This window comes from Callospermophilus lateralis, chromosome 4 (genome assembly GCF_048772815.1).
Source record: "Callospermophilus lateralis isolate mCalLat2 chromosome 4, mCalLat2.hap1, whole genome shotgun sequence".
NCBI classification, from domain to species: domain Eukaryota; kingdom Metazoa; phylum Chordata; class Mammalia; order Rodentia; family Sciuridae; genus Callospermophilus; species Callospermophilus lateralis.
The window spans coordinates 25,334,071-25,356,980 of NC_135308.1; the positions used below are offsets into that span (position 1 = coordinate 25,334,071).

The 22,910-nt window shown below is 35.3% G+C and overlaps 1 protein-coding gene across 2 annotated transcripts in view; it reads left to right on the forward strand.

Moving 5' to 3' along the window:
- Positions 1 to 22,910, forward strand: part of Galnt7 (polypeptide N-acetylgalactosaminyltransferase 7) — a 127,175-nt gene that overhangs the window by 38,447 nt on the left and 65,818 nt on the right. For both annotated transcript variants that reach the window (XM_076852364.1, XM_076852363.1), the window contains exon 2: positions 22,053 to 22,513. In XM_076852364.1, the coding sequence (XP_076708479.1) occupies positions 22,053 to 22,513 (461 nt within the window). The remainder of the gene's footprint in view (positions 1 to 22,052; positions 22,514 to 22,910) is intronic.

Sequence of the window (22,910 nt, forward strand, 5' to 3'; positions counted from 1 at the left end):
TCAGTCACAAACCAGTACTTCTTACAATAAAATGAATTAATAGAAAAATGAAAAACTTCAAAGCATACGCAATACAGGTCTGATTCAGATTCAGAAGATGTAACCTAATCTCATGGATGCTTGAGAACCTTTCAGTGCTGACTTACTTTCTGTAGCTGTGCCATCACAGAATAGCTCCTGCTGAGTTGTTGCTCCAGCATCAGCACCTGCTTCCTAGACCCTCTGTGAACACTGCAGGAACAGAGCATTTTTTTCACAGAGAAGGTCTCAACATTATTAAATAATCTATGCCCTGTGTTTATGTTTGGTAGTGGTTTAATTAAAATCAGTGTCTTGAAATTACGGGGTTTGAAGCAGTAAAGATTTATACGTTCCCCAACATGTGCTTGGAATTATTAGACTATACTGTTACCTTCTTAACCTACCACATGTAGATAACATAGTGTCCTCCCACACATTCTTCATTTGATCCTCTTTGACAGTTCTGTGAGGTTGGGTTCTTATTATCATTTCTATTTTACCAATGAGTTAAGTGCTGTTTGCCGGATATCATGTAGCTAATTAATGGAAAACATTGGCTGAAAAGTAGAATTGTGTTGTGACTCCTAATTTAGAGCTGAAATCAATCCTCTTGTATCATTGACTTCTATCAGTTTTTTAAATAAAATTGCCACTAAGGTCATGGTAATTTTCTGTTATTGGTGAAACTCTGCTAGTTTCTGCCTCCGTATCTTCATTGGCAATGGTAGTATGATTTCTTTTTCACAGTGAGAATCATCCTTTAAAAAAATCCAGCTTGTCCTCATCAGTTCTCCAGATCAATTCCAAGAACCACTTGTATTTAGGTGGAGCTTTCTAAGGATAAGCAAGTGTTTTAATGAAAGATAAGCCCTTAGCAAGCTGCCTGATGAGTGAGTTTGAGAATTACAAGGATTCATACTTACTCGAATCATCAAAGTCAAGACATACAGTCTCTGTATCCTGTATAGATTCCATTCATTGTGGTTTATAATGCAATAAACTTTACTACCTTTTTAAAAAATATTACATCCTGCCTAGTCCTAACACATAAATAAATTTGGTGACTACCTTAAGTGGTAGGTCTTTTAAATTAGTAAAGTCAGGCTTGAGTTATATCTGTATTTCATCTTGACCTAAGAGAAGTTTATCATACTACTTTTACATAAGGCATTCTCATAATTGTTGTTCAGTAATAAAAATGTTTTTGAATTAAAAGTACTGATAGTACATTTTACTGTTATCTTTTTAATTTTTTTTTTTTGTTTTAGTTGTACTTGGATACAGTGCCTTTATTTTATTTTTATGTGGTGCTGAGGATTGAACCCAGCACTCTGCACTTGCTAGGCAAGCGCTCTACCGCTGAGCCACAACCCCCAGGCCCCATTGTGTTATCTTTAGGGATTCCTTTACTTAAATTTTAGAATAGACCCAACTCTCTCTCATAAGTGAAATCTCCTGGTCCACAATTTTATAAGCTATCTAATTTTTATAAACCTTTTTAGTGTTATTTTTCTTAAGTTTTTTATAATGAAAATTTTCTTCAAATATATAAAAAGTTGAAAGACAAGAACAATGAACATTGATGTAAATACCTTATAGCTTCAATAGTTGTTAATATTTTGACACACTTGCTTCTCTCCTTCTCCATGTATATACATAGACCTATTTATGTAAATCTTGGCTTGATCTGAGTTTAGGTAAAGCATATTGATTTTAAAATACTTATTTTTTGATGTGTGTACATATATTGCATTGTATCAAGAAGCAAATGATGTTAAATTGTTCTATTATTTTGTCTCTTTGCTATGGTTTAAATATCACTTGCCTTCCCCCTCAAAGCTCCTGTGTTAATGTAGGAATGTTTCAAGGTGAAATGATTGGCTGGGTGTAGTGGAGCATACCTGTAAATCCCAGTGACTAGGGAGGCTGAGGCAGGAGAATTGCAAGTTTGAGGCCAACCTCAGCAACTTAGTTTAACTTAAGTTAGCAAAACCCTATCTCAAAATAAAAACTAAAAAGGGCTGGGGATGTGGCTCAGTGATTAAGCGCCTCTGGTTTTAATTTCCCCCTCCAAAAAAAAAAAAAAAAAAAAGATGGAAATGATTGGATTGTGAGAGCTATAGCCTAATCAGTCCATCCTAGTTTGAATGAACTAACTGGGTGGTAACTGGAGGCAGATGGGTCTCTTGGGGCATGCCCAGGAAGGCTTCATCTTCCCTGTAGCGCCTTCCCTCTTTGTTTTCCCATTACTATGAGGTGAGCCACACTCCTCTATCACTCTTCTGCCAAGTTGTCCTGCCTCATTTTGGGCCCAGAGCAATAAACTCAACAAACAATTGACTAAATGAAACCATGAGTCAAAATGAACTTTTCCTCTTTTAAGTTGTTCAGGTCAGGTATTTTGGTCACAGTGACTAAAAGCTAACACACCCTTGTTTATGGTAGTAATTTCCAGATCTCATTTTCATAAATAACAAATATGAACAGGTGATACTTTCGTACTGTATGAATATGCTGTTCCCCAACATTTTACCTAAAGGTTTTAACATCTTTGGTCCTTGCTAGATCTGTTGTTCCATCAGACTTTCTTGTTCTATTTAATAGGTTAGGTGGCATTCTATGAAGGTGAGAGTTCCTTCTACACCTGTGGATGAACTACTGTTATTACATTAAGGTCAAGGGTACACGCTTAATGCTTCCCCTTTAACTACCATGTTTGGAGTAGATCTTACCAAATCAGAAATTTCCCCAGTGCTGCTTTCCTTCTGATGTCTCTATTGTCTCCTACCTCAGACCTAAAATTTTTTCAAGGAGCCCTAGTGCTATTTAGTGAGAGGTGGTATTTAGATAAGTGCTATTCTGACTTGAAAATCATGCTTCTAGGCTATTTCAGTGTATAAAATCAAGGAAACATGTTTCTTTGAATCATGGATTCATATTGACATTTCTAACTTAAATATTTTTAGTTGTAAATGGACACAATACTTTTGTTTTTAATTTGTTTTTATGTGGTGCTGAGGATTGAGCCCAATGCCTTACATGTTTGTGAGGCAACTGCTCTACCACTGACCCACAACCTCAGTCCTGACATTTTTAATTTCACTATAATAATTTTTATCTTTTGTGTCTCCTATTGAAAATATTGATTCTTACTAATATTTGTTTATTTGCTTCATATATAAAGTTACAGTGTTGTCATTATTGCTACTAAGAATAAAATTCTGAATGAAGGTTAAGATTTCTTTATAGTGTCTTGTATATGAGGAGTTTTGAAAAATATATTACCTGTGCCCACTTTTCCCTAAACTATTGAATCAGAATCTTGGGGCAAGAGGAATATCAATATCAACTTGTAAGTTTGTATTTTAAAAAAATATTTATTTTTTTAGTTGTACCTGGACACAATACCTTTATTTTATTTACTTATATATGGTGCTGAGAATCAAACCCAGCACCTTGCATGTGCTAGGCAAGTGTTCTGCCACTGAGTCACAACCCCAGCCCATAAGTTTGTATTTAAAAAAAAAAAAAATCCATGGTCTGAGCTAGTCAGTCTCAGGACTGCAGGAATATGTGAGATCTGTTATCCTTTGGGTGACAGCTCTCAGCTCTCCTCTTGCTCTTGTCTTCTAATACTTTTATAATTTTCTTATAATGTAATTGTCAAAAAAAAAAAAAAACTGGCACAAGGCGAACTGCATATAGAAATGGGAAAAGCATGGACTGAGAAACCAAAAGAAAAATAAGAATTTGCAGGGAGATAGTATAGGGAGCTTAGAAGCTATTGCCACGAACAATTAACGTTGCATATTTTCAGAGTCCCATCATCCTCATCTTCCTTATAGTTCTTCAGAGGATTTTAAACAGTAATCCTGTTTAGAATATCATTTTAGGATTTATTTAATAATGGCTTAACATTTATTGCATACTTAGTGTTGCTAGGCTTTCAAAATGTTTTATATATTACCTCATATAGTCCTTGCAGTTACCTCAATGTGCTTATGTATTATTCCAATTTTAAAAAAGAAGAAATTGACTTAAATACATTTACTGTCTGCTTACTGATTTACTTTTCAAGGAAAATACAAATATTATCTTCTGCCACACGTCAGGTTGCCGGAATCAGACTATGAGATAGAAGAGTAGATGCATGATTCTATTAAGAGTCTTCTGGGGATCAACAGCTTGGAAGGAAGGCGGAGCAAGGACAACTACCAGAATTTGAGCTTTAAAGTAGTTCTGTAGAAAGTCCTCAGCCAGTCCCACAGAAAGCTCTGGAGCAAAGATAGTCCCCCAAAGTTGCTCCATTATGAGGTGGGAGGACTGGATTATTTTACCTTTGCATTTACTATTGTATGTAGACTACTCCTGGAAGAAGGTTGTTGGGGGAATTAACCTCTGACAAGGACTGACAGCAAAAACACACTTCTGCCAGTATTCGCAGGAGATGAGGAATAAGTCCTTTCTAGGGCATCTAGGGTGTCATCATGCTAGTCTACTGCATCTTTGATAAATTTGATATAATTTCTCCAAACCAAATTGTTCTTGATAAAGACACCCCACCACCACCATCACCACTGGCTATCCTTTTCTTATTTACCTTGTCGAAGAATGTATATTTAAAGAAGTTTACACTTATGTCCTTGCCTTATATTATTTTGGCTGGGCCAAAAGGTTTACATGCATATAACTTTTTGCTGTTTTTAAAAGCATCAGGTGTTTAGCATCTCTAATCCAGTCTTCATAATTTTATTCTGCTTTTCTTTTATAATCTGCTTGAGAAGATTCTCAAAGAAGTCAGTGCAAGAAAAGCTCCTTGTGTTTGTCCATGCTCATGACCTCCTGATTTTCCAGTCCTTTTTTGTTGAAGCACACTTTCACACTCAGCATCCATCCCTCATCCTGTGATTTTTTGGGGGGATTGAGTTAGTCTCTTAATCTGCTCCCCATCTGTCCCAACGGTCTGTTTTCCTCTGTGTAAACTTTGAGGCAAAAATCCTGCAGGCTGTCTTCTGCCTTTATGTAGAAGGAGCCACCATCTCATTGCAGAGAGAATGAACCACCTGCTCATTTGGACCAGTGGAGGTGGTTGAAGCATGGCACCACCGCATATCACCACTGCCTGGTATAACTTGTTCCTTGTTTGTAGCATTATGTCATCTCAGGAAAAAGCCTGAATTTACATTTGAATCAAGTCAGGCTGTATGTTATAAATGTGCTGTTTACTTTAGGGGTATGTCAGGTCTTTATTTTTATTGGAAGATCTTGAAATAATTTCAAATTCTTTATTTTTTAAAAAAGTAAATCATTTCTGTTTATGTTGAAATTCAGCACCCAGCAACATAACTTCTTTGCTTTACAGTATTTTCATTTCATTAAACTAGAAATGAAATGCTTTAAAATTATGCAAATATCAAATGCTTTTATGTGCAGATAAAAGCCAGTGTAAGAAAAAATAGCCTACAAATTGATGCTAAAATCCAACCACTCCTTTTAATTCCTTTTTTTCCCCCCTAATTCATCATCTATCTACCACTTTGGAAAGAAATTAAGATAAAGATGTTTAATTTAACTTCCTTAATTTTTAAATTTAATTTTAAAAAACTCCCAATTTACGTCTCTTTAAAGTATCTTGAGGAAGATCGAACTGAGAGTAGATGTAAGAGACAAGTGTAATGTGCAGAATTTATTGCCTCTTTTTGAAAAAGGTGTATATGTCTTTACATAAAGCCCTATGCTGTGTACGCCTTAGGCTTCTATATTATGAATGTCTCATTTTAGAACATATCTTACAACATAATTCTCTTTGCTTTTTAAATTGGTAATTGATGTCTGAGTGATTTATAATTGACTTCACATAAACCTTTTAAAAATTTTTGCTTGAAGCAAGTTTTTGCTGCTTCTGCTGTTGTATTAGTGCTACGTAAATTGTGTTCTCAAATAAAAAAATACTCCTAGGTATCATGTGAACTTTCAGCAGAATCCTTTTTATAGTCTTAAATACTTTTCTCTAAGCCCTCTCTCAGTTGCCCATAGTGGTGTTTTCTGTTTGATCCTTAAGTTATGAAAATGATCTCTTTGGCAATGACCAAATTTTATAGCTTACTATGATAAAGAACTTCCTTACTGGAAAAAATACTTCAAGTTATTATATAATTTGTCTTCTGAAAGGTCAGTTTTTCTGAATAAACTTTAAAAACAATAGGAAGCATAATTATTTTTAAAAAGGTACACTATCATATGTTAAATCTGTGAGTAAGGAAACAAAGATATGACACAATTGTCACTTAAAATCTCACCACTGTAGATACACTGTTAGTGTTTTTTCTGTGTCATAAAATTTATTGTTTTTATTTATTTTGCATATTTGAAGTCATATGGTATAAAGCATTATGTATAGCCAATGTATGTGCCCCACTCTTTAAAAATCAACATAAGCATTTTCCACAAAATTATTTTGCTTAAGTTCTTTATAGTTTTATATTGCTCATTTGTGTTAAGTGTAGCATAATATTCTTGACCACTCTCTCTTTGAGAAAACCTGTTAATTTCTAGTATATTTGCTGGTATGTAATGCAGTGAGCATTTACGCATAATGTCTTTTCTGTAATTACAATTATCTCTCTAGAATATATTCCTCGGTCTGAAATTTTGTAGTCGGGAAGAAAGAATGTTTTTAAGTATCTGGGTACATAGAGGCAGATGGCTGTACAAAGAATTCTACCAACATTCTTTTCTCTCTCTCTCTCTCTCTCTCTCTCTCTCTCTCTCTCTCTCATTGTTCCAAGATCTTTGTCATCTTAAAAAAGGTTAAGCCATCTATCGATATATTTATAAAGAGATTTTATTCTTCTTGAAGCTAATGCTACCTTTTAACTTTCTCCAAGTGTAGCAGCAAACATAGCCTGAAGTAAATGTACAAAAAATTTGTTAAAATGGGATCTTAGTGCAACTTACATGTGACCAAAATTGAAGATACCTTTCAGGAGTACTAACATGCTGTATTGAATTGAAATGCTGTCAAATCTTCCTTGGTGTCAGTTCGAGAACCTTACTTTATTTGCTTCATATTTGTCAGTGGCAAACAGTGGATTTTTGAAAATCATTCTGTTTCTGTGAAATCACAACAAGCAAGCACAGCAACTCAGTTTAATGGTTCTATGTGTCAAAGTGACTAAATGAAAATAATTCCTTTTTTTCCTTTATAGAAATAAAATAATATGAGATGAGTGTATCATTCTCAGCATACAACATTTTCCTACATCTTGATATTCACCTAGGTAGTGGGCATTATAGTAAGCTATTTCTACTTTTGAAATAGTAATTGGATTTCCGGAAGATTATTTCTATTAAAATAGTCCTCTGTGAATTATTTTATTACTATTCCTAGTTAATAGCATTGTAATTAGTTTGAAAATAAGGGAATTTTTATTGAAATGAACTGATTGAAATTAACAGTGATTCTAAGGAATATATGTAGGTTTGGGCATATAAAAAACCTTAAGGATAACTATTTATCTAAAGTTCACTCAAATTTTAGTTTGAAAAGCTAAAAAACAAAACAAAACAAAAAAACCCTGGATGCCTTAGTCCACGGACAGAGTAAAACAGTTGAGAAATGGGCTATGGAGCCAGAGACCCTGGATTTGAATCCTCAACTACCTCCCTAGTTTTGGTGTTCAGTAAGTTACTCTCTGGCCTCACATTTCTCATTTGTAAAATGGAAGAATAGTGGTTCCTTATTCAAAAGGTTATTGTAGGGGTTAAAAGAGGTGGGTGTCATGCACTTGAAATAGTGCTTGTAAGGGTTCTTCTGCCCCTTTCTGTTTGTAATAGCTATCATGGTGGACATCAGTATTCTATAAAACACTTTCACTGATTAAATTGATTTATCACTTTTTTTTTTTTTTTTTTTTTTTTTGCCTCTTCCACTTTCCTGTTAAGCCTTTGGAAGTTCTGTTCTAATTTTGGCAATACTTTGACAGTTGACAGGCTGTCTTCAATGTGTGCTGTAGTAACAGCAGGTTTCCTTTCCCCTTCATTCATACATACCGGGTTAAATATATTGCATACCTTTCCTATACCAGGTAAAAGAAGTAAATCTTTGGGATTGAAAACAAACCAGGTGACTCAGGGTCATCAGATATGATTATGGCATAATAAAACTGGTATTTCATTAAAATTAGCTTTCCCAATTATTATGCATATTATTTGCCAGAATTTTTGCAAAAGGATATCAGATTTCACTTGGCAACTTATGTGTTACCAGTGGCAGTTGGAAAGTGTCAGACAGCTGAATTCAGGCAAGTGTGACGGGCTGGCTTCTCTCAGCTAATTGGTAGAGTTGCTTCCTATTGCTCAACAACTGCTGGGTTTCCTTCTCTTAAAGTGCCAAAAAGTTCCTTGAAGTGACCATTTGAATTGTTTATAAGGTATTCAAAAAAGAATTATAAGTATTATGAACATTTTTATTATAAAATTGAAATATTTCTAATATCTAAAAGGTGGTGGTTAGCAAGATTAAGAAATGGAAATAGAAATGGAAAATTTAATTTGAAGTTAACTGCATTAAATTTTAATGTTTTAGTGTAAGTGTAATTTGTGTGCTTACATGATAAACCAGAGATTAAATTAGGAAACATCCTGAATTATTCTCTGTAAAAGCAGTATCTTGCTGTACTACTCCTAATTGGTTCAGTTTCAGTTTCGATTTCCTAGTGAGCTTCTTCATGTGTCCTAAAAAAACAGACTGTCGATTGCATCTGTGGATTAGCACTCTGAGCATTTCCTCTCCTTTTTCTGATTGATACCTTTTACACTATGGGAAGAAAAATAAATGGAACTGTAGTCTCAGGTACAATTCACATGTCTTGAGAAGCATAGCAGTTCCTTTGTGATGATGTAATAAACTTCATCTGTCTTTATGGAACCAAGCATTTGGAAAGTTTTTGATTAGAGAAGAATATCAAAACCATAGCTTGGTCATGAATAACTGGTTTTATTCCATAGCCACAGCAATCTTTTTGGTCATAAAAAAGGCAGTGGTGTTCTTTAATGGTCATTTGAACCACTCAAAATTCACAGTGGTATGTCAGAACAGTCACTTAACATAGAACAAAAAAACATGTTAGTCCTTGCTTTTGAGAAAGATTTATTTAATTCCTGTATAAAATTGTTCAAAATGCTTTCTTCCTTATTTCACACACTGTCAAGGGAAATTATAACCTAACACATTGGAGGAGCAAAAAAGTCTTTGACAAGGCAGATCTCATTGTGCAGAATGTCAGAATTGGCTATTTCTTTGGTGTAAGTGGTTGCAAAAGAAAGACTTTATAACATGATTTAAAAACAGAGTGAAGATACAGTAGTCTATATTAATTGCACATTTTGAAGGCCATTGAAATTAATAGCTTTTATAAATTTCTCAATTCCTAAAAGACATCACCAGTCTTTTTGAAATGATTTAGCTTTGTAACTACATGCTCAGTTATTAGTAGCCAGATAGACTAGGGTTCAAATCCTAGATCAGTTACTTACTAATTTTATGTTACTGCAATGGAATTTAGTCTTTCTAATCATTAGCTTTCTCAATTACAAAATGTGAAAATAAAATTATAAGACCTATGTTACTGATCTTCCTGGATAGTTGTGAGGATTGGAGTATATAACATACTTAATAGTATTTCATTATTTTACTTTTTAAAAATCAAATTTTGCTTTACTGTCCCCTCCAAAATAATCCATCTAAAAAAACATTTTTCTTTTAGAAACATGGATGCCAAAAGCATCATGTTTCCTATTGAATAGGTGTTATTATTTTGCTTATGGAGGGAAGAATAAGGAAAAGAGAAATGACAGAGAATTTAGGAGAAGATACATCATAGAAATGTAATAGAAACTTCCTGTGCAAAAGACTGCAAGACTTATCAATTAGAGCTTGTAGTCTGGTTGGAAGAAAAGGTAATATATAGGATAGTTAAAGAATCAGAAAAGTTTTGAGTAGAAATTCACAAAAGGGAAAATTACTAGAGCAGATGGCAAGGGCTAAATCTGTATAAATGGAATTGGAAAGGAGAGAAGGAAACAGGTCAGTGCTATAAGCTAAGGTTATAACCTTAGCCAAGCCCTATAGGCCAGACTCAGTGATATATATGTATATGTGTGTGGGGTGTGTGTGTGTAATATATATATGTGTGTGTGTGTGTGTGTATGTATTTTTTTAAAAAATTGATCTCCTGACAGGGCATGACTGACTATTGAGTAAGAAGACTGCTAGAATACAGTATGTAGAATAGATTAAATAAGAGGCTGGTGAACTAATTCAGACAGCAGTGGTGAGGATTTAAATCCCAGGGAGGAGAAAACTGCTGGTGTCTGTACTTGTTTCATCTTTTCCTATTGCAGTACAGGGGCTGACCTCCTCCTGACCAAGCCTACTACTGCTTTGGCTCCCATCCCTTCCGCAATCTCAGGTTATTTTTACTCTTGATTACCCCCTCTCTTATGTGTATTTTAATGTTTCAACCTTGCCTTCGTTTTAGAAATACTCAGGTCTTCCCCATTAAAACAAAACAAACAAACCCAAACTCCTCGCCACACCTCCTGTTTCCTCCAGCTACCTCTGCATCTCTACACTGCCCCTAATGGGGAACTTTTCACACATGCTGTTTACTCTTGCTTGCACACTTCCTAGCTTCTCATCTCCATTCACCCTGCTTGGGCTTTTGACACAAGGATATCATCAAAACAGCTTTCAGCTTTCCCTAAAACCGTCCCTCAAATTCATGTTACTGAGCACCCTGACTTGATTTTTCTTGGTTTTTTGGTTTCCTTATATATTGTGCGATTCTTTGTTTCCTTGGTAGATGTCTTAAGAGATTCCTGCATGTGAGGTCCAAAGTACTCTCCTTTTCTCACAATAATCTTGCCATTATTTGTCCTGTGCCAGTCCTTATGTCAGTTACTATCTACATAAAGATGTCCACCAAATTTTTATTCTGTAGGCCAGACTCTTTTTCTAAGCTAAAAATCTGTTTTTCTCCTCATGAATGTTTCAGAAGCACTTCAGTCTCAGCATGTCTAAAAAGGACCTCATCATTTTCAGTGCTGGTCTTTTTCAGCATTTTCTCTTACAGTGAACAGCATCCAATTGTGTAGAAACTTGCATTTTACAAGTTAGATATCCAATCCATCATGAGGCTTCTCCATTTGACTTCCTAATGAACCTGTGAATCCGTCCACGTTTCTTTCTCCGCAGCCAAGAACTTCATCCTGGCTGGTACTATCCAATCCCTTATCTATCCTCATTTCTGTGGCTTCCTTCTAGTTGGTGCTCTTATTCCCTCAGCCAAAGGGTTCTTTTCAAAATGCTTATGTCCTTTCTATAATGCATTAAATCAAACTATTTACATGCTTTTCACTGCTCTGAGAATAAGACCAGGCTCTCTACTGTGGACACCAGACCCTGCTTGGCCTGGCTGCTGTCTGTCTTCAGGCTCACCTGCCACTGAGGCCCGTTACTCTTGTACTCCAGCCACATTTTGCCCTTACTTGTGATTTGATTATCTGAGTCCTCCACTGGACAGAAAACTCTACAGGAGCAGGGATGTATTTCCTTATCTTTGCATCCCTGTAACCTGGTATATAGTGGCTACTCAGTATATATTTGTTAATCAGTCAGACATTTCATTTCAAATTAGTGTCTAGGGCAGAACAAGAAGATCCCAGAAATGCCTTTTGTACTCTAGATGATAAAAAGCAGTGTTATAGTTCCATCTATAGCTGGATACTGATAAACAGAAGGAGTCCTAAGGCCTTTAGATCCATGCTTGTGGGGCCTCCATCAGTGCTGTGTGTCATAGCTTGTAAGAGAGTCATACTGCAGAACTGCAACTAAACAACTCAACTTGCCTTACCTACATCTTTAGGCTTTCTAAGTCTTACTAATTTAATACCATGCCTTCAGCTTTTAGCCCCATTAGCTACTTCTTTCTTGAAATTCTCTCCTGAATTGTCTTTCCATTTTTTTTCCTTGTCTTTCTGAAAACATCTTAATAATCTGGTAGAGCAAATGAATGGAAAATGATACTAATTCCAAAATATAACTCTGATCTTGCATGCACCCCTCCAGTTTCTAAGAGGATGAATTCTAAACCACTTGGTAGTTCCTAAGAATCTTCTGAGGATCTTCCAATTCAAGTCTCATCTCCTGCTCTCTCTCCATGTATCTCCTGCACTTACCATACCAAAACATTTGAAGTTCCCAGAACAGTCTGTGTTCCTGTGTTTTTGTACCTTTGCCTCTGCCTAGAGTGACTTCCATGCCCCACTTTCTGTCCCTGCCTCCTTACCTACCAGTCCTTACCCTCAGCTTTGTGATGGGGAGCCCCTACTGTTTTCAGACAGTTTCCTAGGCTTCCCTTCCCCCAGGCCATGACCCCCTTAGAGTAGAGTGCCTAGCATGTAGTAGGCCTGTACCAAAAGGACAATTCTTTTATCTCTTAATGGTGCCTATAAATAGTAACTTGAATACCTAATATACTCCAGATAAACTAGAGTATCACTGGATAAACATTCTCCCTTGAGATTAGACATATTGATAGTTGAATAGTAAAAAAATGTCAAAAAGTTTATTACATGAATAACCTTGATCTACTTTCAGATAATTTTCTGGCTGACATAATTATGTCAGTTTGTCAAACCCTCCTACAGTGTATTTCTAGTCATGACATGATAGCAAAATGTTGGTCTGTGCTTCAAAATGGTATATCTGCCTTGAAAACTTAGAGATATTTTCTGTCATGGGGTGATTTTTTTTTCCAGGTTTTCGATAAAAGATTATCTTATACCAATCAAAATGTAAGTATTATAGAGTCCCTCATTGCAATACTTTTTTTATGAGCTGTTATGAAAGCCAGGCTTCAGGGCAAAGCAAGGAAGCACTAGAGAAAAAGCTGTTTTATGCATTTCCAGCTACATAAAATAGGAACACTTCATGTGGGAGTGCTGTATGCATTCTTGAATTTCTCCCCTAGAGGGATAATAGGACATTGCTCTTTTGAGTTTCAAGAGGGTATTAAACATTTTCTTCTAACACAAATGCCACATTTTACTTTATTGTACTCTCACTCAGTAAAATGTTTCCCTTAATGTCGAAAGAATTATTGATGATTCTGTTGGTGACATAATTTCCTATATGGTTTTCAGGAAGATTCAAAATCATTATGTGGTTTCACTGGATTTGCCAGATGTGAAGGAGGATTAAGAATTAAACTGTCTGACGTTGGCTGACACTAAATTATAAAATTCATTATTACCTCGGAAACGAGAATCAAAGGACAGGACTAAATAAGCACTTCCCTGGATTAAAAAAAAAAAAAAAAAAAGTGTTGAGTGTGGTCTTCAGGGATTGATGTTGGGAAGACTCTTTTAAAATGTTTTAAAGATGATGTAGAAAAGAGATTCTTAGCTGGTCTAAATAAGAAAATAGAGTTAATTGGCACAAGCTAAAACAAAGTTCCAAAACATGTGAGTGGGCAGGAGAGGAGCAGATGTGACCTCATTTCAATCAGCTCAGCTTTTAAGTAGTTCCTCCTTTCTCCACCTGATGAAATGCTATTATTGTTCTTTTGAAGGGTCTATTTGGCTGGGTTAATTTCTTATCCTTCCAAGCCATTTGGTTTTTAAATGTATATTTCCTGTCTCCATGTGCATACATAATATATATTCATGCATAAATTATTCATGTGTTTAAAAATCTTCACAGATTTTTATTTTACAATCCTTTTCTCAATACTTTGCTTTCATTTTTTTATTCTCCTAATACCGTTCTTGTCTTTAGAACGATATTAGGAGAATATAGGAATATTTTGGTAAGATATATTGTAAAGTATTGACAGTTTTCTGAAAACATTTTATGTAACTTATTATATGTTATCTATAAAATGAAAAAAAGTCTACTTAGGAGCTCTCTTTCTTAATTCAGGAATTACTTAGCTCCCAAACATGGAGGAGTGAAAATCTAACCATTATAGCCTTTTATGATTGCAAGAAGTATTATCATCTGCCTTTTACTAACCTGTAGGAGATGGGGCTTTTAAATAGTACTGATATGCTTTGTATTTATAGCCCTGTCTTGATAATTTGTGCTCTTAGCACTGAAATGACAGCATAGTCCTGGACAAATATAACTATACATCAGCTTCTGAAATATACTAACCGATGATTTATTGGTCATTTAATACTCATGTGATTCTTAAAATTCAGTTTAAACCAACTAAAGAGTTAATATTATATATGCACAATAAGAAATAATTTAAAACCTGCAAGTATATTCATGATTCAGTTTATTAGCTAAAGCATAAATTTTTATAAGGTCTCTGAAAGAAAAATTATTTCAATTTCATAAATATTTTTAAATTTAATGTGTTTTATAGAGTTCTTGATTAATTGTCTATGATAATACTTTGAACTGGGCCAATTAAATAGTCTCATGAATAAAAGTTTTTTTTTTTTTAAATAAAAGGATAATCAATTTCTTATTTTCCTGTTGTACAAATTAACCTATATTTTGGCCCTTTGCACATTTCTTCATTTAATTTACTTTGAAGTATAACCTAATTTTTTTCTGATCTGATTTAGAGTCTGTTTACAACAAGTACCAAATTTAGCAGAAAGCCATTTACAAGATAAATTGGCCTAGAGAACTACGACTAACATCAGCAGATTTACTTTCTCATGTTTAAATAAAGTACTCATTTTCTATGAAGCACCAAATTTCACTTGCAAACATTATTTATCCAAATCTGAAGAAGAGAAGAATTTTTTTTAAAAAAAGGATTATTCAAATTTTAGATGTGTAGGAAAGTAATGTTTTCAGTTATCTCATTTGGATTTCTGAAATGCTAGCTTAAATCAAGTCAAGCATATGATAATATAGATTCAAAGTCAGTTTATATTCCAGCAGGGTAATAAGAGATGATCCACAGCTAGATATTCTTTGTGTACTCAGTCTCTAAACAAACATGCATGAGTGTCTACTGTGTACTAGGTGCTTGGGGCACACAGATAAGTAATATGCGTTATACTCCAAGAGTTCTCAGTCTGACTGGGGAGAAACAACTAAGGCAATACAGGAAGAGAATGGTAGAAACAATCACAGGACTGTGGAAGAAGGGCAGAAGTTTCTGGAAGCTGAATTCTGAGTTTAAGGTGCTGGTTTGGACTGCTGTATGCTTAATGGGAATTTCACATTTACAAAATAGGACATTAGAGATTATAAAAATACAAAGAAGGATTTTGTGTGAAATCTAACCTCTAGGTTGAAAATTGAAAGTTTTTACTAATAAGGAATCTGCAGTTTACTCTTACCTTTAAAATGTATGCTATACAAGATGGTTTTTAAAAAGTAATTTTTAGCATAATTTTAATCAATTTGATCATGAACTTTATTTAGTGTTGATGAACTAAAGTTTGCTCAGAATTATACTATAAACTTCTAAACAAATTTAATAGATTTTTTTATCCATACTTACTAAAAGTATCACTTCCAAAATTACTTTTAAACTAACACTGGAATAATTTAGAGTTTCCAAAGATAAAACTCAGAAATTGGAATAGTTTTATATTTCCAGAGGTTTTTTGTTAGTATGACCTCCTATCTCGGAAACACTTTAAATAATGTGTATACTATAAAGAAATTCATACCTATCTGTTAGGATTGGGTTCTGTTTAAAAAAATAGTAATATTTCTTACTTGTTAAAGAGTGATTTTCCTTAATGAAGAGTTGCCTAAAGCCTAAATGAAGAGTTGCTTCCACATAAAAAATTTGTATAATACCACTACCAGTATATATGAGGGAGATGAAATATTAAAAAACTTACTAAGAGATCTCCTTTAAATACAGATGGCCATGATAATTGGACATTGGCTGATTTAAAACTGGAGATACTTTAGGGCATAATTATTATCCAAAGGCAAAACATATGCAACTGATGAGTCAATATTTTGGATATGCTATATTAAATGGAGGAAAGAAACTTGTTTAACCCCTGTGTGGTTTCTTAGATGGATGATTTTTAAATGCTTAGAAGAGATCAAAGGCTTCTACTCCAAGCATCCCAACCTCCTCATTTACCTGGAGGAAGAAGCCTTGGTTGGATTAGAAATACCTGGGATGACTATGCATATCTGTCTCATGCTTAAAAAGTGAATTCAGTCTCCAGATAGAGAAGCTGGGAAGGATGTTTGGACCATGAATTAGAAAATGTAGATAACTTTTGGTACCTTCATGAGTTTATCATAAAAGGTAACTCAAGTAGTTTCTTTTTCTTTTTTTTTTTTTTTTGCTTTATGTTTTGTTTTGGGGTACTAGAGATTGAACCCATGTTCACTTAACTACTGAGCCACATCCCCAACCCTTTTATTTTTTTTTATTTTGAAGCAGAATCTCCCTAAGTTGAGTAGGCCTTGCTAAGTTGCTGGGGCTAGCTTTGAACTTGCAATCCTACTGCCTTAGCCTCTTGAGCTGTGGATGTTACAGTTGTGCATCATAATGCCCAGCAGTAACTCAAATAGTTGATTGCCCAAAATAGTTAATATTTTTCTACTTATTATATAGTATTTAAAAAATTTTTTTATTTATTCTTTTTAGTTATACATGACAGTAGAATGTATTTTGACACAACTTCCCATTCTTGTGGTTGTACATGATATGGAGTTAAACATGTTGTGTATTCGTACTTGAACATAGGAAAGTTATGTCCAAATCATTCTACTGTGTTTCCCATTCCCATTTACCCTCCACACCCCTGACTCCCCTCCATCCAATACAGTGAACCTTCATCCGATCCGATCCCCACCCTGCTCATTGCCTATTGTGACTCAGTATCCACATATCAGAGAGAAGATTAGGCCTTATTTTTTTTTTTTTGGCTTATTATTAACATGAAGTTCCCAGTTCCATCCATCTACAGACAATTGCTACAATTTCATTCTTCTTTATGACTGAGTAATATTCCATTGTGTATGTGTACCACATTTGCTTTATCCATTCATCTGTTGAAGGGCACTCATATATAGTATTTTCGTGGTTGTTTCCTATTAAACAGTCAGGTCACAAAACTATGTTATCCTACAATGAGTAACAAATTGTGATAAAACTGTGGGGAAATATTCAAAGATCTAAAACTTGTCATCTCTAGGTATTTTGTAGTTGATCAGAATTACTCTAGGTTACACAGAAATCTTCAAGAAATTGGTGTGTCAATGCAGAATACCTTTTAAGAATACCAAATGGTATGCATGCAAATCCAAAAATTGGTTACTTGCTTATATAACCATGAAATTTAGCAGAAGACTCTTATATAATGGGAATCTTCCTTTTACTCAAATGACTATGTGTTTAAGAATGTGATCTAGCCAACTTTAGGAAGACATTAATTTCTGTATTATTCACTATTATATAGGATAGATCTGCATTATATATTGCATTTTATGTTTTGCTTATGCTTATATGGTTTATGGGGAGGTCTCCAGTGCCTCTCCAGGGGGTCCTTTTTTCCTGCCCAGGAGGGTATAAGCCACAGGAAAAAATAAGTCAGAAATAATTAGTAAAGAACAAAAGACAGAGTCAGAAAAATAGTTTTACAGTAGAGCCCCTGATAGGCCCAGCCCACATAGGTGCTGGAGCTGGACAATTAAAAAATGGCTCCCATGGTTTATTTAAGGGGGTATATTGAAGGCAGGAAATAGATTCCAGGGGTGGAGTCTTACTTCATGATATCTTGCAGTCAGCAGATTGATTGGCATCTTGGCAGGTCACATCCATCTCTGAGAGGCTATGTGGCTGTAGTAAATCACCCTATCTCTGGGGCTGTGTGGGGCCTGGGACAGAGCTTGAATAAGGTCACATGTGTCTGGGCAGTATTAGCCAGAGGAAATTTCCACTGGAAGTTCCCAGACACCAAATTCTCCTATTTACTAGACTGTGATGCCAATATAGTCCACACATGGCCCACTGATGGCTCTTGACAGTGGTTAAAGAGGAGTAACATTTAATTGGCTCAAAATTCCCTTTTAGGAATTATCTGCTGAAGTCCAGTATATATTTTAAGCAACACTAACTTACCCCTTGTAACTGGTTTCTATAGTGGATCAGAAATCTTGAGAGAAAAATAAAAAGAGTAAGTATTGCTATTATATAATAGGCAGCTCTCTGTAGTCAGGAATCTTAATGTTTCAGTCCCTAGGGTTAAGTTTAGGTTCATGTGGTTTACTATAGTACTCAGTGTGGCCCCCCTGCCTGAGTCTAATTTATAGAGTAAGAGTTGCTGACCTGGATTTCTTTGGGTGGAGTAGTCACAGTGATAACTGTTCTTTTCTTCATTCTACTAACTCTTAGCTCCTTAGCTAGGCTCTTTAATAAGTATTTTGGATAATTCTTATCAAAATGTCATGGTATTTTACTAAGCCACACCCAGAGCTTGTGTGGAATTTTTATATTTACATAAATTTACTTCCCTGATAGCACACTTTCTCCATTTTTCAGTTCTGCCCTAGTTGCTAACGGAGTTACTGCCACTGGGAAGTTGCCTTAAATCTCTTCCTAGTTTAAGAGTCTTAAAATATATTTGGAAATTGAGTCCTTACCTGTAATGGATGGCATCCTATATATTCAAGGACTGGTAAGGTCTCTGTTTAATCTTGGGTTTATCCATCTTAAGCCCTGATTAAGCACAGATCACTTGACCCCTCCCCCACCCCACCCCCTAGCAGAGCTACAACTCCCAGTGCAGGAAGCTTTCCCTGCTCTGAAAGGATCAAGATTTGGGTCTTTGCTTAGCACAGACTGTCAGATGGGATAGCTTAGAATCCAGCCATAGTTAAACAGAGAGAAACTAGGGTACTGAGGCCTGAGCACTCCATATTTTCTACTATGTCCTGCCACATGTTGGCAAGAGTGTAAGGAGCCCTGCCTATGAGCACACCCTGTTTCCTCTGAACTTGTAACAACTGCTTTATTTTTACAATCTCCCTTCCTGCTCTCTTTGCCCCTTGTTTCTTCTGCTCCTAGTTGAGTAAGTGCAGCCAGAGAAAAGATGCTAATGTGATTTTTCTTAACTAAAGGTGGTTTTGATTAAGTGGGCTTCAAATTACAAAATGAAATTTGTCTTGTTTTACTTTTAAATTCTATGGCTTATGAAGAAGCATAACCAAATAGTATGCATATTGTTCAATAGTGGCCACTTTTGCTAAATTGTAATTTCTCAAGAAATCATGTGACTATATAAACTCATCAACTCATCATTATGAGTAAAATTTTCTAAGATCCATCTATGATTTGAAATGCAAACAGGCCTATATTACTGTCATTTGCTCCAAAAACCATTTTTCTAAATCCTCTGGATTCATAAAATTTCTTGCAAGGCAGGACTATCATGGAAAAATGGCAAACATAAGCAGAATTTGGGAATACAAGGTAGGGATACTTTTTAAGTTGTAAGGTGGACAGTGATTAGTTTGGCCTTTTATCTGGTATTTCATATTACTACCTGTTATAAGTGACTTTATTTTTCGGTTCATTTCCATCTTTTTGAACTTAACAATCTCAGAAAATTATCTAATGATTTTCTTCCATTTCTACTCAACAGGGATCCATTGATTTTGATTATACAGTAAATTAGTTGTTGCTTATGAAAGTTTCACAGTGCCAGTGAGTCACAAAGGCATTTACTGATTTCTCATTTACTCTCAGGAAAAGGAAGTGTGTAGTTTTCCTTCTCAGGGGAACTAAGAATTACACTGCTTTATAGCCATTCTTTGAACCATATAACATATAAGATTTGACATGATTATTCTTAATTGACTTGGGTTAGTCAGACATTTCTAGAATTTGGTTCTGCCTTCAGATTTAATGATTATGGGCTTTAAAAAGTGAGCAAATTAATTTTTTCTGGTGCTGTTATATATCACTTTTTAGTGATGTAATACTGTATAGAGAATATAGAGTTACATCCTTGGTGAATTCAAGGGTATTGGCAGTAAGGGTCTATCTGACCCAACCCCTTTTATTTAATTTCAAATTCTCTATTCTTTATCTTTCCCCTTTCTTCCCAGAATCTCTCTTACCATCAAAGCAGAAATTTTAGAATTCATTCATTGATTTATTTAGTAAAATTTCACTGAAGCCTTATATGCCAAGATAAACATTGGGAATGCAGTGGTGTGTACCATAGACCTTGCCCTAGAATTTATCATCTAGTACAGGGATTGGGAGGCCAAATCCAGCCCACCATCTATCTTTGTATATGAAGTTTTTTCCTTCCCCTAGAACTGGGAATTGAACCCATGGCCTTCAACATGCTAGGCAAGCACTCTACCACTGAGCTACATTTCCATCCTGTATATGAAGTCTTATTGAAGTTTATATTGTCTCTGGCTGCTTGCACACTACAATGACAGACTTGAATAATTGCAACAGAGACCAAAAACAATTTTGGTCTGCAAAGCCAAAATGTTCACTACTTGACCCTTTGCATAAAAAGTTAGCCGATGCCTGCCTTCTTTGATGATGATGGGGGTATTATATAAATGCAGGAAAGACAGTAAATGAAACAGATAATATGGTGTGAGGTCAATGTCAAGTTCAGATTTGGGGGTTTCAAATTTAGGTCCCAGAGACATATAAATAGAAATGTTAAGGAAGCAGTAGACTATAAGGTCTAGAGATCAGGACTATTATGTGGGCTGGGAAAATGGATGTAGGAATCATCAGAATAAATCTGGTCACTAAGCTTAGAAGAGAATGAGGTAACCTGGAATGAGAATGGCATGGCAAATGGACTTCTCACAGAATCCTAAAGAAAACCAATAGTTTAATATTGAACAACGAACCATTAAGTTAAAGAAAAATCAAAACAACTTTTAGAAGAAGATAAGTGGAAGTTTGAATCCATTAGAACTTATTATTGAAGTGGGTGAATTTGGGAAATATTTAAATAAGCACAGGCCAGCCTAGATAATAGCATGTATTTCACACAACTGGATAGGTTGGTTTCATGTATCATCATAGTCCATATTCTTCTAATGTATAGTTTTCTTCCTGTAAACCATTAGGTAATTTAAGTGGAAGCCCAGACAAATTAAATCACAGTGTCTGAAGGGAGAACACAGGCATCAGTATATATTTTAAATCCACTGAGGTGATGTTAATGCTGGGAAATACTGTTTGGGGAGAAGAATGGTTCTGGCTTAATAAGTTAACAAAATCTCTCAGGATTTCTGACTGAAAGAACTACATAGATGAAGAGGGTCCAAACAGAAAAGAGCGGTGCCCCCTGATGAATATCCTTATAAGCAGAACTTGTTTTTACCTCTGCCACTCCTGAAATGGGGCAAACTAGGGATTTGGGGTGGTTTAAAAGACTTGGTTACAGTTATTAGAGTTTTTCCCACAGTTTTGAATTCAGCTAAACTCTCACTGAATAGAAAACACTGAACTGGCCTATTGAGTACATATCTTCACCTTGTCCCTCTGCCATTTGGGGTATGAAGCCAGCTGATGAATGAGATCCCTCTAATACCTTTGCCATTATATGGCTGTATTATTTACTAAAAGATTATATTTATCATATACCAGATGCCTGTGAAAATTATTACTATACAACATGACCTATTAAGTATCTGTTTTAATCAAAGATCCTAGAAACTCATTGCTCTAATCCTTAACAGTATTAACCCTTAACAATATTGATATTAGTAAGAGATCTTTGTTAGTTTTTTTTTTAAGTGTCCATTAATTTATTTTGGAATAGTATGGTGAGGAAATAGTCTATTTCTTGGTAGTTCCATTCTATCCTGAGAAAGATCTTGTAATATGAAAACCTAACAAAATGGCCTGCTTACGTTTCACATTTTACACTGTTTTTATTGCCGCCTCAGCCTTTCTTTAAACATGAAAATTTGTATCATAAACTCTACTGTGGTGCTTTGCCTTCATGTACTCATTGTATATCCCCCTCCTTTTGTATAGGAAGACAGAGATGTCAATAACCCCATGCCCAACCGAGGAGGCAATGGATTAGCTCCTGGGGATGACAGATTCAAACCTGTGGTACCATGGCCTCATGTTGAAGGAATAGAAGTGGACTTAGAGTCTATTAGAAGAAAAAACAAGGCCAAAAATGAACAGGAGCACCATGCTGGAGGAGATTCCCAAAAAGACATAATACAGAGGCAGTATCTCACATTTAAGCCTCAGACATTCACCTATCGTGATCCTGTGCTACGCCCCGGGATCCTTGGTAACTTTGAACCCAAAGAACCTGAGCCTCATGGAGTGGTTGGTGGCCCTGGAGAACAAGCCAAGCCATTGGTTTTGGGACCAGAATTCAAACATGCAGTTCAAGCCAGCATTAAAGAGTTTGGATTTAACATGGTGGCAAGTGACATGATCTCACTGGACCGCAGCGTCAATGACTTACGTCAAGAAGAGTAAGCACACATCCTCTTCTTTCTAAAATTGGGGCAACTATTGCTTTGCTAGGTATTGAGATTGTTAGGGATGGAGAAAATATTTATGCCTTTATTTCAATGAAATAAGGGGACCTTTGGTGAGCAAAATGACCTGAAAGATGAGGGCCTCCATTTTTGTCTTCATATTGAAGGTACAATGTATAAAGTGCTGGAGTCTTCTGTATCAGTGCTACCAAAACAAAACACAGTCCCCAGACTGACAGCAATCTATGATTTTTGTTTTGTTTCCTGCCCACAGTGAGAAAATGAGCTTATTCCAGGATGAACATAAACTATATCATTAAATACTTTGTTTAGTTCACCTGACAATTTTTTGATACAAAACTTCTTCCACATGTTGATTTTCTTTTTTTCT